Genomic DNA, 15,167 nt, shown 5'->3' on the forward strand with positions numbered 1-15,167 from the left:
GCAAGCTGAAAATGGCATGGAAGAGGCTATCGAGGCACAACATCAAGAACTGAGAAAGCTTGAAAAACAGAAAGAGATAGTGGGAATACAGGCTAAGTTGAGGGTGTACACTGAAGAAGAGATGAAAGAGAAAGAGGAAAGATGTAGCTCTGGACTAGGTAAAGGCAGTGCTAGTCTATCATCTCATACTATACGTGTAGAACAGCCAGCCACACAAAATTAAGTATTTATGCAGACTTTCCAGGAGGCCTTTGCTCTCACTAGACTTCCTGCTCCACAGCCCACTGTGTTTTCAGGTGACCCTCTTAAGTTTATAGAGTGGAAGCACAAAAGTGATGCTTAAATCCTGCAGACACATTATTTTAGTTGCAAAAGTACATAGCAGGAGAAGCTAAACCTACTCTAGAAGGTAGTTTCTAAAGGGAAGATGAAGATGAAGGGAAGATCAACAGGCATGGGATAGGCTGAATGCTAGAGCTTATGGGCATTCATTGTAAGTACAGCAAGAGGAGAGAACGTTAACAAATGGCCAAAAATAGGTGTCAAGGAATATCTTATGCTGAGAGAGTTTAGTGATTTTCTTCAAACATTCAGTCATAGCCATGGCTTACATTAAAAGGTCCTACAAGTTCTAAACGACTGTGAGAACCGAAGATGTTGGCTAAACTTCCAGATTGGATCACCATCACGATGGGAATCCTAATGTCACTGCACAGCTGGACAAAGGAAGAACTAACCAACCTTCTACGAGTTTCCTTCATCTCTAAGGAGGCACACATTGCTTATAGCCCTGTGTCATCCTTGCATGCTATAGAACCCACCTATTCAAAAACTCACAGAAATGTCTGCAATGTATTTGAGAAAAGGCCACAACTCCAAAGACTGTAAAAACAGCCATGTGTGGCATATGCAAAAAGAGCCATCCAACTTCATCACACAAGAACCACTCATCAGCAGACAACCTCAGCAGAACGTACAGTAAGTGAAACTACCACCTCTCTCTCATCCTCTGTGGGAAGAGGTGAGAACTGCAGCATGTCAATGTTGTGCCTGTCGTGGATTTCATCAGTTCAGGCTCCTGACAGTGAAACTTTGGTCATACATTCTATTGGACACCTCAAAGTACTCACACCTTTGTTGATCAGGAGGTGTGTGAGAAGCAGCAGGTCATTACAAAGCAAGTAAAACTAAAGCTTGCCACTATGGTCAAAAGAGACTCTATAGTGAAAAAGCCAAGGAGTGGCAACACCTTGCTAACTTAGCTCATAAGATGCCCCTTTTAATGGATGGTGCTATTGGACTTTTGGTAGGGTACGATTGCTCCAGAGCCCTGGCCCCCAGAGAGGTCATCATCCGTGGTGACAGTGAACCCTACGCTGTGAGGACCCAGTTTGTAAATGTTAGCAATGTAACTGGTTTATGTCACAGAGTGTCTGTTAAAGAGGTTCCCTTTGCAACCGCTTCAGCCATTATTACAGTACTTCAGTCACATTTTGCAGACACCAAACAAAGTAACAGTGACATATCCCAAAGAGCCAATCAGGAGTGAGACTGTTGAAGATAACAACGATAGTCAAAGTCTAGTCTATTTTTTATGCATGACTTTTAATGTATCACCCATGCGCATTCTAGTTTGTTAATTTGTTCACTGACAATTCTAATTTGGAAATTGGTGGTATAAAAATATACACTTAAAGATCCAAGGAGAGTTTGTTTATTGCTTTGCCTGAAATGTTCCACAGTATGGCATTCAATTTTTCCATCTCCATATAGACAAGTAAGAGATCCTACCAGGCCAACTTACAGGTTAGATCTGTGGAATGTGGCTTTAAAATTTATTATAAAGCAATATAAACAACTGTAATTCAATAAATGCATGTTAGATAGGTTTAATGCCATACAGTGGAAAATAATAGGCAAAGAAATAACAAAACAAAAAACATCTCCATGGTTAAAGATACCCTACTTTAAAATTTGCACAGTGCTTCTATAAATTTTATCTTGTAAAGTATATGTAATTGTACAAGCTGAGGCCAAATATGGTACTTGCTGTCTAAATCTACAATACAAAAAATAAATAAAAATATAGTATGTATATTATGTGTATCAACTGAGACTTTGTATTATTAAATGTTATTAATCTTTTATTTTTAGGTCTATTTATTACCTGTAGTAGAGGCCAAATTAATTATTGACTCAGAATTAAGTGTGCAAGAGTTGCAGTAGCCAAACTGCATCACATTAACAGAGTGGTTAGCCTTTCTGTGCAGAGTTTGCACGCAACAACACATTTTAAAGTCCTCTACATTGGTTCTGAAAATATCACAATAAATGATAATATTGAAATGAGTTTATACTACTTTCACAATGACCTTAAAGCAGGATAATCACAGTCCCTTTGCTCAGTGAATCATACCAAACAAGCAAATATATAAATAGCACATTAAAGCTAATTGTTGGACCATCTACAACTTAAATGACTCCATATAGGCCTAATACTACATCAATTCACAAAAAATTCCCTACTTGTACAAAGAAAAGTTACATGCAGTAAATATTGAGCCAGAAAGAATATTGTTCGTCTAGCATATATTGACCAATAAGTTAATACAGTATAGTAATTAATGTGACTGGCCTGCCTTTGGGGACTGCAACGCCCACTGCTCCTGACAGGTTGCCCCAGCGTCATTGAAGAATGGGTCAAATGCAGAGGATTAACTTCCCAATGAGAACAATAAAGTGTAAAACAAACTTGATAAGTAATCAGGCCATTATCTTTTCAGTTAGTCACATATATGAAATGTTTTTGTGCTGTTTGGTTTAATGTTTGTGTTTTTGTGTCAAAGGAGAAAAATCAAAAAGTCAATAAACAAGCTCCATATTTGTAAGTGACACTAATATAGGCATGGAAAAAATTCCAATCATTCAATTCTAAGGATTTTAACTGTCCAAAATAATCAATAGTTAACATTTAGTCCTGTAGGCATATTTTTCAGATAAAGAGGGGAAGTCAATACAGTTGGGCTCTGACTCCATCTAGTGGCTGCTACGCATTCTGAGTAGATTTGTTCATTTTGTCAATGAGGAATATCGTGTTTTTAGGACATTAAGAGTGTATATTACGGGGAATTACACAGATAGGAAAATTATAATTTGTTTGCATGCATAACACAGGGGTCAACAAAATTAGCAGTTTCACCCATACACTTTGCCTAGTTAATGTATTTAATAGAAAAAAATAAATAAAATTTAACATACTTACAACCAGTGTTGGAACGTAACCAAGTAAGTGGATATCTGTACTTTCTTCTCAACTATTTGTTTTAATTTAGAAGAGTAGGACATTTTACTTAATTTATTGTACTTTTACTTAAGTAACAGAATTGAGTACTTCTTCCACCACTGCTTACAACACATGTTTACTGTTGAACTCCATAATATCTGCAAATCTGATCACTACTACAAATGAAAATCCACGCACAGGCCGATTAATCGAGTTTTAAGCCAGTGACATGACATTATTTAACTACACCAATATAAAAGTGCAAAGAATGAGTTTTATTATTTATAGAAAATGTAAAATTGCGTGTTTACTTTGGTCATTTAAATTTGCAAATGATTTGGTTCAATAGTTTTTTTTGAGAAAAAGTACATAGGAGTCATTGCCGCTCTGTGATCCATTAGCTCTGCCTTGTTAAAATAAGAACTGTTTAAATTCTAGGCATTTCAACCAGGGGCGGGGCTTAAAGTTTTACGTCACTTAAATATGACTGACATATTTCCTCTTTGTTGCTTAAATATGTAAAATTACTATGAGAAATAAATAATGCCAAGTTTAGTTTATTTGGTATTCAGTTGAAGCCAAGAGAAGACATAAGCATGTTTAGGTTATTGGAAACTAGGAGTCACCTTAAATACAAAAGTGGGACAAAATGGTGGGACCATAGACTGTACGGGACATTGATAAAACTGCTATAAAACTGTGATTTTCAATGTGTATCCCTTGAAACACACCTAAAGTTAGAATAGCAATAGATCAGTTGGAATAGCAATAGATCATATCATATTACAACCGAGAAAGAAAAGAGGACAACCAAAATTGAGGCCTTTTTTTGTTACAAATCTGCATGTTATCTCGTTTTTTAATGTAAACTCATACGTCAATCAAATAAATACTCATTCTATATGTGGGACAGGGACGAGGAACAGGGGCGTAGTTTATGGTTATTATCTCTTAAAGAAAGCTTAACATCTCCTGCGTATATATATATATATATATATATATATATATATATATATATATATATATATATATATATATATATATATATATATATATATATATATATATATATATATATATATATATATATATATATAGTACAGGACAGTAGCAACAAGTGGTAAAAAAAAATAAAAAAGAGGTATTTTGCATAGTAAAAAACCACACCTACCCTGACCGAAATGCCCGGATTTTACAGAGGTCCGATCCAAGATGGCGTCGTAAAAACCCTGGTTTGTTTTCCACGGTGCAAAGTATGTTTAAGTGCATTAATCGCACAGCCCAGTTGATCCTGTTGACGTCCTTGCATGTGTTCAGATATCACCACTCCGTAAGCGATTTCCTTTTCCTCGGACGAACCCTCAGGTAAGCAGCAAAAGACACACTTATTTATTTTCTAAGTCTTTAAGCTCTGAATGTCGAGCTAACATGCTAACTACAGCTAAAGCCGGTGTTGACCCGAGACCCCAGTACAGAAAGTCACATAGCTCTGAGGCCAAACGCATTTAACCATGAAAATACCACACGTAGACTCGAAATGACCTCATATTTATTATTATATTCAGAAATGTTTGAAATATGTTCTACTTAAGCATGCTGAATTTATGTTTGCGTAGGAAATTAACCCAATGCTAATGCTAAGAGCTACACTGACACTTACTGAATATAAAAAACTCAGAGGAAAGTTACAATACAATACAGTGTCAGTTTAGCTCCTCAAAGTCAAACTGAGTTGTTTATGTTCTTTAGTTGTAACGATTCACACGTAATTCAAACCATATTCACAAATGCACATGGCACTGTTCTCAATTTCCTTGGGCTGAAATATTGATTTGCTGTGGTGAGTGTACGACAAGTGAAATAGATACTAGATTGTAATGTGGATGACACGTTTTTCCTTTTTGTTTTCTTTAGACTGGTACTTCCAGTCTTACTACTTTCTGCTTACTTACTAGACTTGATCATCCAGAATAATATCTCTTTGCGATGTTTAAGTGGACTTTCTGAATCTCATGTTAAAAAAAAGAAAGATATAACGGTAAAGAAAAGGGTGTACCTAACTTACCTAAATTATTTTCTATAATTTTAATAGTCAGCAATACATTTAAGTAGTCAAATTATTCATTCTGTTGTACGGTACATCAAGACCTTTAAAGTACATTATCAACCAAATAAAGACTGAAATAAGAACATTTATGAATAAAGTGTGATTTTTATGAAAATCAGAAAATGTTTATTCTTATTTTCACTGTCCAGATAACAATTGCCATTATCAAAATACGACTATGATTTTTTATTTTTTTTTAGCTGACCAGTCATGTGTAGTCGATTAATCCTAAGAATCATACATTTGTCATGCAGTCAGGAAAAGGATGCTTTCAAGCAAGAGCTAGAATTTTTAGATAATATTTTTCTTTTATCAGGATTTATCAGGTATTGTGTTGCATTCCTTTTTAACAATAACATAACATTAATCAATATGGTCATTTGCATATCTCATACAACATTGTGTGACTTCAGTTTGTGCAGGTTTGTGTCGGCCCTGCCCCTCAGAATGACTGACCCAGCCGTGAAGAGGGTGGTGACTGATATCATCCGCTCTCCTGAAGACAAGCGAGAGTACCGAGCGCTGGAGTTCACCAATGGACTAAAGGCTATGCTCATTAGTGACCCCACCACAGACAAGTCCTCCGCAGCTTTAGATGTTCACATAGGTACTATCTACTACCCCACTGTCAACCTGTGATGGCAAATATTTACTTTTTTTTTTACTGTAAAGGGTTGCTTAGTGAGCCAGCTGCCCAACTCCCACAATTTTGTGCCCAGAAGTTTGATGTTAAACCAATCACAGCCTCCTCTTGTAGTGCAAGGTTATTTCCTGAGATAATTGTGAGTTCACAAACTCTCCAGAACTCATCTTGTTCAGCTCCAAAATGTGTGTTTGAACCCAAACCCACCTGTGGTATGAAGATTGGTCCAATCACAGGGCAGCATTGTGGTTTGGGTGGAAGCCAATGGCCCAAACTAACCAAAACAAACATCAAGAGTGCTACGCAAATGAATCTGGGTTCTGCCAGGATAATCACAACCCTTTGTTCAATGAAATGCTGATGACAACTTTCAAATGTCCCAGAATCATTCAGAGCAGATTTTAAACTTCTTCCATCTTTCATGCAGAAATGTATGCTGTTTTTCTGTATTTTGTATTATTCTGAGTTTTGATGAGCAACAAGCCATGCATCTTATTCAAATGAATCTCTATGGTCATTGTTGTGCTGTAAGATATAGATATGTATATAGACATGTATTTTTGTTCTTCCGCAGGTTCCTTATCGGACCCTTCAAACATCTCAGGCCTAGCGCACTTTTGTGAACACATGTTGTTTTTGGGGACTCAGAAATATCCGAAGGAGAATGAGTACAGTCAGTTTCTGAGTGAACACGCAGGAAGCTCAAATGCCTTCACCAGCGGAGAACACACAAACTACTACTTTGACGTATCCCACGAGCACTTGCAAGGAGCACTAGACCGGTAAGGCCTTCTTGTGTTGTGTTGTACCTGTATCCTGTGCTGTAGTTACTCATCCTCACTTAAATTGATTCAATTTATAGATTTTCTGTTGTTCAAATTTGGAAAATATTCTAAATTTGAACATTATCTTGTTAACTGGAGACATTTTTGGGTCTATAGAATTATAAAATTATTTGACCAATTTTTTAATTTTATATCCGGCTGCGACTGAATATCAGAGTTTTTACATTTTTGCAATTGGTTCGCACAAATTTGAAACATAGTGTCTAACTGTTAACACCACAACAGTTTAAGGCTCTGTACCTGATTTTTCTATGCAAGCAAAATGTTTCATGTTCCTAGGACAAATATATTGTATAGGCAGCTTTTGAGGTAAAAATACATTGGTGGTCTGCTGTCTAGGTCTGATTACAAAACATTTTATTTTATGAAAATCAGTGCACTGTTGTTACACTAGATGTTGGCATTACCATGATGGCAGAACTCTGCTCTGGTTTCTTGTTAAAACTTGTGGAAAACTTCTTATAAACTCAACGTGGTGAATAATTAGTATGTTCAGAATGCATAAGGTAAGTGAGGAATAACTGCCTTTCTTTTGGTTACAGTACCTCCACCTGTCACAGGCTCAGTTGTAACATCCTCATACGATTCCCAGCTAAAACCCAGGACTAAAGCTGAGACTAGACCAGGTCTGTCTTTAGGGTCTGCTCACATGACACACAGTTAGGTAATTTGATCCTATGGCTAAATTCAGACACTACTTATAAATGAATGGAAGTCTATGGAGCACCTGTTTCTTTGTCACTGGCTAATTGTTTAGCAGTGAATTAGCAAGACCATCTGGAGAGGCTGCAGCTTTGAAGGCTGAAGAATTGTAATTAAATATTAAAGGGGCACCATGCAACTTTTCTGGTGGAGGGCTCGCACATGTTTGTCTCCATGAAAATATCTATTGTGTGTCCTAGAATGCTTCAGAATATGGCATTTATTTTCTTTATCTTTCTGTTGTTTTTCAACAGTTTTTGGCTATATAAACACCTGTAATTGGAAAAAAAATATATGGATATGTTTAATGGCATACTGTGCAACATTTTTAAGTAAGTAATAACGTGTCTGGGAAAAGCTGGTGACGGACCATTTCACAGAAAATGGAGCGGAGTTTTGCTATCACTGAAATTCTAACCGCACACTTCCTGATTATTGGAAAGTTAAACTCTCTATAATTAGATGCAGACAGTACACAGTGGACGTATATTGTATAAACAGCTCTTGAGGTCAGAATATCTGTACTGGGTCAAGACAAATTTTGCCCAGATACATGGGGAAAAAATCAGGCACAGGCCTTTTCAGGTGCATTGCTCTATATGTTTGACTAATATTAGAAGCTTAGATGATGACAGTTTTTATATGGTAAATTTATCCTATAGGCTCTTAAGTTAGGGCGAGGCGATTATGCCTAAAATTAAAATTGTAGATTTTTTTTTTTTTTGTCCCCAAAAATTTGTATTTTGTTTCCCCCTCCACTAAAATGTTCTGCAAACTACAGAAAATTGTCAAAACTAAAACGATTGTATTCAGATGATAACCTATTAGCCATTGGGGAAATCTTTTTTGAAACAGATAAAACAAACTATAGAATAAAACATGCGGCCGCAACATTTAATTTCAAAGCCGTCAGCACTGCATCGCCCTGAGTTAATCTTTGGTCCCTACGACTGCAGTGAGCAGCATCTATCCATCCATTTTCTTCCGCTTATCCAGAGCCGGGTCGCGGGGGCAGCAGTCTAAGCAGGGACTCCCAAACTTCCCTCACCCCAGACACATCCTCCAGCTCCTCCGGTGGGATCCCAAGGCGTTCCCAGGCGAGCCGAGAGACATAGTCCCTCCAGCATGTCCTGGGTCTTCCCCGGGGCCCCCTCCCGGTGGGACATGCCCAGAACACCTCCCTAGGGAGGCGTCCAGGAGGCATCCTGAGCAGATGCCCGAGCCACCTCAACTGGCTCCTCTCAACATGTAGGAGCAGCGGCTCTACTCCGAGCTCCTCCCGTGTGACCGAGCTCCTCACCCTATCCCTAAGGGTGCGCCCGGCCACTCTGCGGAGGAAACCCATTACAGCCGCTTGTATCCGCAATCTTGTCCTTTCGGTCATTACCCAGAGCTCATGACCATAGGTGAGGGTAGGAACGTAGATTGACCGGTAAATCGAGAGCTTCGCCTTTGGGCTCAGCTCCTTCTTCACCACAACGGACCAATACAGCGACCGCATCACTGCAGACGCTGCACCGATCCGCCTGTCAATCTCACGCTCCATCCTTCCCTCAGTCATGAACAAGGCCCCAAGATACTTGAGTGAGGCAAACCACCTTTTTCCGGTCGAGAACCATGGCCTCGGATTTGGAGGAGCTGATTCTCATCCCAGCCACTTCACACTCGGCTGCAAACCGCCCCAGTGCCTGCTGCAGGTCCGGGCTCGATGAAGCCATCAGGACAACATCATGTGGTTCCCAAACCAGACCCCTTCCGGCCCCTGGCTGCGCCTAGAAATTCTGTCCATAAATATAATGAACAGAACTGGTGACAAAGGACAGCCCTGGTGGAGTCCAACATGCACCGGGAACAGGTCTGACTTACTGCCGGCAATGCGAACACAGCTCCTGCTCCGGTCATACAGGGACCGGACAGCCCTTAGCAAAGGGCCCCGGACCCCATACTCCCAGAGCACCCCCCAAAGGACACCACGAGGGACACGGTCGAATGCCTTCTCCAGATCCACAAAACACATGTGGACTGGTTGGGCATACTCCCATGAGCCCTCGAGGACCCGATGGAGAGTATAAAGCTGGTCCAGTGTTCCACGACCGGGACGAAAACCACACTGCTCCTCCTGAATCCGAGGTTCGACTATCGGTCGGATTCTCCTCTCCAGTACCCTGGAGTAGACCTTACCGGGAAGGCTGAGTAGTGTGATTCCCCTGTAATTGGAACACACCCTCCGGTCCCCCTTCTTATACAGAGGGACCACCACCCCGGTCACCACTGCATCGCCCTGAGTTAATCTTTGGTCCCTGCGACTGCAGTGAGCAGCAGTCAAGTGTCAGTGCAATTTCCATTGCAAGCCAGTTGGGAAAATTTAAATTTTTTTTTTTTTTTTTTCTAAACAAATTGATTTGAACTTCAAAGTCAGTTTTGGTGCAATAGATTTTTTGCCTAGGTCTAACATGAGTCTGCCTCTGCCACTTCCTCATAAATGATTATGCAGCAATAGTCATAGTCACACTATTCAATTGAATGAACCTAGTATAGTGCAATTGAGTTGTAATGCTCCAAAAAAATTGAAAATGTATGTATGTTCGGGGGAAGAAATCAAAGGAATGCTTTCTGTGAACGCTGTCGGAACTATAAACAAGGAATTAATGAGCTACAAGCACGGATATTTGCCTTAGAATCTGAAAAAGGACTTCACCAGAGACTACTAGTGACGTCCAGCAGTAAGCAGTCCAGAGAAGATGATGAAAAAACTACTACTTTCAACTTGAGTGATACTTTGTCTTTTCCACAACTTTGTAAAGAACAAAATGCTTGGCAATGCAGCAAGTAATAAAAGACAATGCTTTAATCATTACATCACCCAAAATGCAGCTTACAATTGGATTTTTACTATGGTCACGGACTGATATCAACATACAAACAGAAAATGAAAAAAACAAAACCAATGATGTTGCCAAAAGAGCGCAGGCAGACAAGCAAACATCAAGTCAGAGATGCTCTACTGTTAGGAGTCGGTGCGATCAGTGGTGTGAAAAGCTTCATAAAGTAGAGGTTAAGACATTCATCAATGGACTTCTTCCTAACACAGATGAAAGAAAGAAAGATGAACAAATGTCCCAAACTGTTTCAGCGGAACACATCACTGTTCAACACGTGTGCCCAGAGGATTGCACTACAATGAAAACTTTTATGTTCTGGAAGTGAGAAAACCTGTTTAAGAGAAATTGCCCAAACCTGAGCAGAGGTGGAATGAATGTGTTGACTGAGTACCTCCTCCACACTCTGTGGCACTGACCTGGACAGGGTTCTATGCAGCCAGTAAAAGAAAAGCGGAATGAGGGAAGCATTCCTGCTGTCCCAGCCAGAGACCAAGCCAATGTGTTCACACCACCAGCAGCACCATAACTACCACAACTGCCGCCCCCAGAAAAGACGTCATCACCAGCAGCACCCCCACCTTCCCCATTGAAAGATTCAGCAGCAGCATCACAACCTCCACCTCCCCCAGAAAACGATTCGGCAGCACCACTACTTCAACTTAGTGTACATTCTCTGTACGAATATAACATATTGAAACTAATCTAAAACTTGCTGTGCTCAATGTCATATCTTTAAGGAACAAATAATTTTTAATGAATAATTTCATTTCTTATTTTAATCTTTTTTTTTTACCAAAACATCTAGTGGAATCATTTGCAGATGGAGATGTGTGTGCAGTTATTGGAGATGATTTAGTTACTGACAGGTCTGTAGTCTACATAATTACCGGTGTATATACAAATTTCCCCAGCACTGTCAAAGTTTTATTGATGATTTTACTGTGATGCTTTCAGTCATAGACTTTGATGGTTTAGTCATTACAGGTGAATTTAATGTACATGTGGATAACGTGTGAGAGAAACGCTTAAGCGCTTCATGCTTTCTTGAAACCTTTTGTTTGACTCAGCATTTTAGCAAGTCAACCCACAACATTCTGGACCTGCTCATTACAAAAGGAGTAAATATTTAATTTGTCACTGTGGTTGATGTGGCTCTGTCTGATCATTTCTGTGTTTTCGTTGACCCGTCTGTTATTCCCAAACCAGCAGCTGGTCCTGCAGTTGTTCCAAGGAGACACATAAATGATAACACAGGTGCACTGTTCATGGAAATGACGCTTTGAAAATGCCCCATGTTCTTATGTTGATAATTTGTTGAACTCTGTGACTGAGTTTTTTTTAAATGTTCTGGACACCATTGCCCCGATGAAGGTTAAAATAATTAAAGCAGAAAGTGCCATGGAGGAATGATGACTTGGTCAGGGCACAGAAAAGGGGAGTGCTGGAGGGCCGAGCGGGAATGGAGCAAATCAAAGCTCCAGGTCCATTATGAGATTTACAGAGAAAAGATGTTCTATATAAACTGTGTTTGTACCTGTACAAGGGAGGAGTATTTTTTCAGACATTATTGGAAATTGCAGTAACAACTCTCATGTCCTATTTGCAATAGTAAACAGATTAACAAATCCTCCAGCTCCATTGCCGTTAGAAGTAATTTGCACATCTAAGTGCAATGAGTTTGCACTTTGTACCTGTAACTGACAAAACAGTCCTAGAAATCGTTACCAGTCTAAGGCAGCTACAGTCAGCACTAAACATGGGGAATCAGCGTTTCAGTGTTATGTAGCTAAAATCTGTAACACTTTTCCTGAAGATGTGAGACATTCCTCTACTTTGACAATGTTTCAATACAGGCTCAGAACTGTTCTGCTCATTCTGCACTCTTCTCTTTTTAATGTTAATTTTATGATGATTATTTATGTTTTGATTTCTTTGTATTGTGATTTTAATGTCTTTACGTAAAGCACTTTGTATGAATTGTGCTATACACATACAATTGCCTTGCCTATTTTTGGTCTTTTAGTTGAGTACATTCTGTGCCTCTCCCAGCTGCTTTAACAAATGTTTAGACAAGGTGATGACTGGACTTTAGAAGCATGTTGCAGAAAGCTATGAATGGATTATGATTAAAACCTCCCTTTTCATATAGTTTAAAAATAAATAGTTTAACATTACATCATTATCATCAGAGCACCCTAATTATTCACCAAGATAAGTTTATAAGTGATTTCACATCTCTGAGACCAGTGAAGAGTTTTGCCATCACAGTAAAGCTAACAACTAATAAAAAGCTAATTATAAAGTTTGTAAAAAAGCTTTATAATTGGATGCAGACAGCACACAGTGGACTTATTGAGCTCAAGAGCTGCTTATACAATATATCTGTCCTGGGGCAGGACTAATTTTACTCAAATACATGGGGGAAAAAATTGGCTACAGGTCTTGTAAATGACCTTTTTGTGCTCATTAACCATGAGTCATGTCCAAGACGTAAAACTTAAAATAATGTATGCAACAGAAAGGGACCTTGCTAAAATGCCAGAATAAGTTTTAAAATCACAACTAACACATAAAATAGGACCTAAAATCTGACAACCTTGGCTCATGTCTTAATCTGTAACCAAACATCAAATACAAGATTTCCCTTTCACTGATGTTTTTGCATGGCAGTTGCTGTGCTTTGCTTTCTTCCATGCAAATCTCCAGTTGCTCCTGCCTCCCCTGGTTCCTCCTGTTTGCTCATTACTCACCATTGTCCGATTCAAATGTCTGTGTATTCAACCAGGTTTATGTATTCATGCATGTCAAGTTTTGACAGTGTGCAAGCAGAGGCAAGCAATGCTGTCAAAATGAATATCTTCATCTGTTTTTTCTTTATAAGTTGTTGGATATACAAACAAGGATTTCTAGATTTCCAGACTTGTATATTGCTCAAAATACATCAACAACTACATTCTTATTCTCAGATCTGGAGAGGCAAGCTCACTCATTAATGCATGTTTCTTAATATATTTTGGGAAAGGCAAGTCCTGGTTTGATCCTGGTTTAAGGTTAAATTCCAAGATTAATTTAATGTCCAACTTTATTCTTAATACTTTCAATGCTCAATTTAAGACATTACGACACCTGTAGATGCCAAAAGTCAAATTATTCAAAAACAAATGAATGTCTGTGCTATACTCTTGATTTAACCACAGTTTATAATTAAACCTTTGTATTTTCACCTAGATGTCTGTGTAGACCCTCAGTCGTCCAGGTCTGATCCATAGCAAACAACAAAGTTAAATCTGTCAACTGGACAAAAGTTTGTTTGTCCTGTTGACAGATTTAACTTTGTTGTTTGCTATTTTCACCTAGGTTTGCCCAGTTTTTCCTGTGCCCTCTGTTCGATGAGAGCTGTAAGGATCGAGAGGTGAATGCTGTGGATTCAGAGCATGAGAAAAACCTGATGAACGATGCATGGAGGCTCTTTCAGCTGGAGAAGGCCACAGGGAACCCCAACCATCCCTTCAGCAAGTTTGGGACAGGTACTGACTCATTCCCATGGCAACATTCAACATGGTCTCTGATAAGTCGTCCTTTTATATGCCATGAAGTTGCTTATTTAAAGATGTAAATTTTCTGGTGTGTGGGGATTAGGGCTTTGACACCTCTTTGTTTTCAATGTGATGTTATTGCTCTATTTTGCATTTATTCTATCACTGATGTTGCTCAAAAATACCTTGAAAAGCATGCTTGCTGTGTCACCTCTCCACAAACCTGACACCTGGTAGTGCCACTGCTTGTTTCCATGGAGATAGAGAAGGTTAAGACCATACTGTGGAGCATTCCATGAAAAGTAATAATATCTTCATGGAGAAAATTTATTAAATTAATTATATTAAATCTGATTTAGGGGGTGATATTTTAAATCATTTTTGTCTAAATGTTAGAAATCACTGTAGTCGCAAAAAGTACTAAATTTAAACCAGGTTTTATTAACACAATAAGATGCTGTCAGTCATCAACAGAAAACATTGTTACAGATGTCTTTGCTAATATCTTATTTAAAATAGCTGGACCCTTTATCTCTTCTCTGCTCTGGTGAATCATTGTGAGACAGATTTGACCGTGGCAGAATTAGAAGCTGCTAAATCAAAATCCAAAATAACCACCGCGCTCTTGACTTATAGGGTCTTTATTAGAGCTATTAATAGAAAAGGATCAGACAGGCCTAGACAGTCATGCTCCCACATAATCCGAACTCAGATATTGCCCAAATGTGCTGGTGTCTGAACTTCCACTGAACTATCCATTTAAGATAGCATTTTCTCAGGTGATAACTAACAAAGAAGCTACTGACAGGGTCACCTTTCCTCATCCTATCAGACATTGTTTCTAAGAATCATGGGAAACCAACTTCCCGACTCTCCCAGACAGTTGTTTCTGTGTCATGGTACGATATCACTACGGCAGAAACCCTGTGTGGGCAGGGTTAAATGTTCAAACTATAACATCCTCCTGACTCATGCTTTTAAATCAAGCATCCTTTAAAATTTCACACATGATTTTAATAAAAGGAAAAGACTTGATAGGGATACCGTTGTATATATAAAATATTGAAATGCTTAGTTATTATAACTTAAGTTATTGCTTTTCCTGGAATGTTCCACAGTATGACATAAAGGTATACCTAACTCCATGGGGACAAGTTACACAGTCCACC

General features: G+C 38.8%; 1 protein-coding gene across 2 annotated transcripts in view; it reads left to right on the forward strand.

Annotated features, from left to right (window-relative positions):
- The first annotated feature begins 4,472 nt into the window (after positions 1–4,472).
- ide (insulin-degrading enzyme) overlaps positions 4,473–15,167 on the forward strand; it is a 30,766-nt gene continuing 20,071 nt past the window's right edge. Inside the window, exons 1-4 of one of the 2 annotated variants that reach the window (XM_033979273.2) lie at positions 4,473–4,648; positions 5,804–5,997; positions 6,608–6,815; positions 13,820–13,989. In XM_033979273.2, the coding sequence (XP_033835164.1) occupies positions 4,539–4,648; positions 5,804–5,997; positions 6,608–6,815; positions 13,820–13,989 (682 nt within the window). In that variant the 5' untranslated portion in view covers positions 4,473–4,538. The remainder of the gene's footprint in view (positions 4,649–5,803; positions 5,998–6,607; positions 6,816–13,819; positions 13,990–15,167) is intronic. The other variant, XM_033979275.2, reaches the window with a different exon arrangement.

Source organism: Periophthalmus magnuspinnatus, chromosome 15, assembly GCF_009829125.3.
Source record: "Periophthalmus magnuspinnatus isolate fPerMag1 chromosome 15, fPerMag1.2.pri, whole genome shotgun sequence".
Classification (NCBI taxonomy): domain Eukaryota; kingdom Metazoa; phylum Chordata; class Actinopteri; order Gobiiformes; family Gobiidae; genus Periophthalmus; species Periophthalmus magnuspinnatus.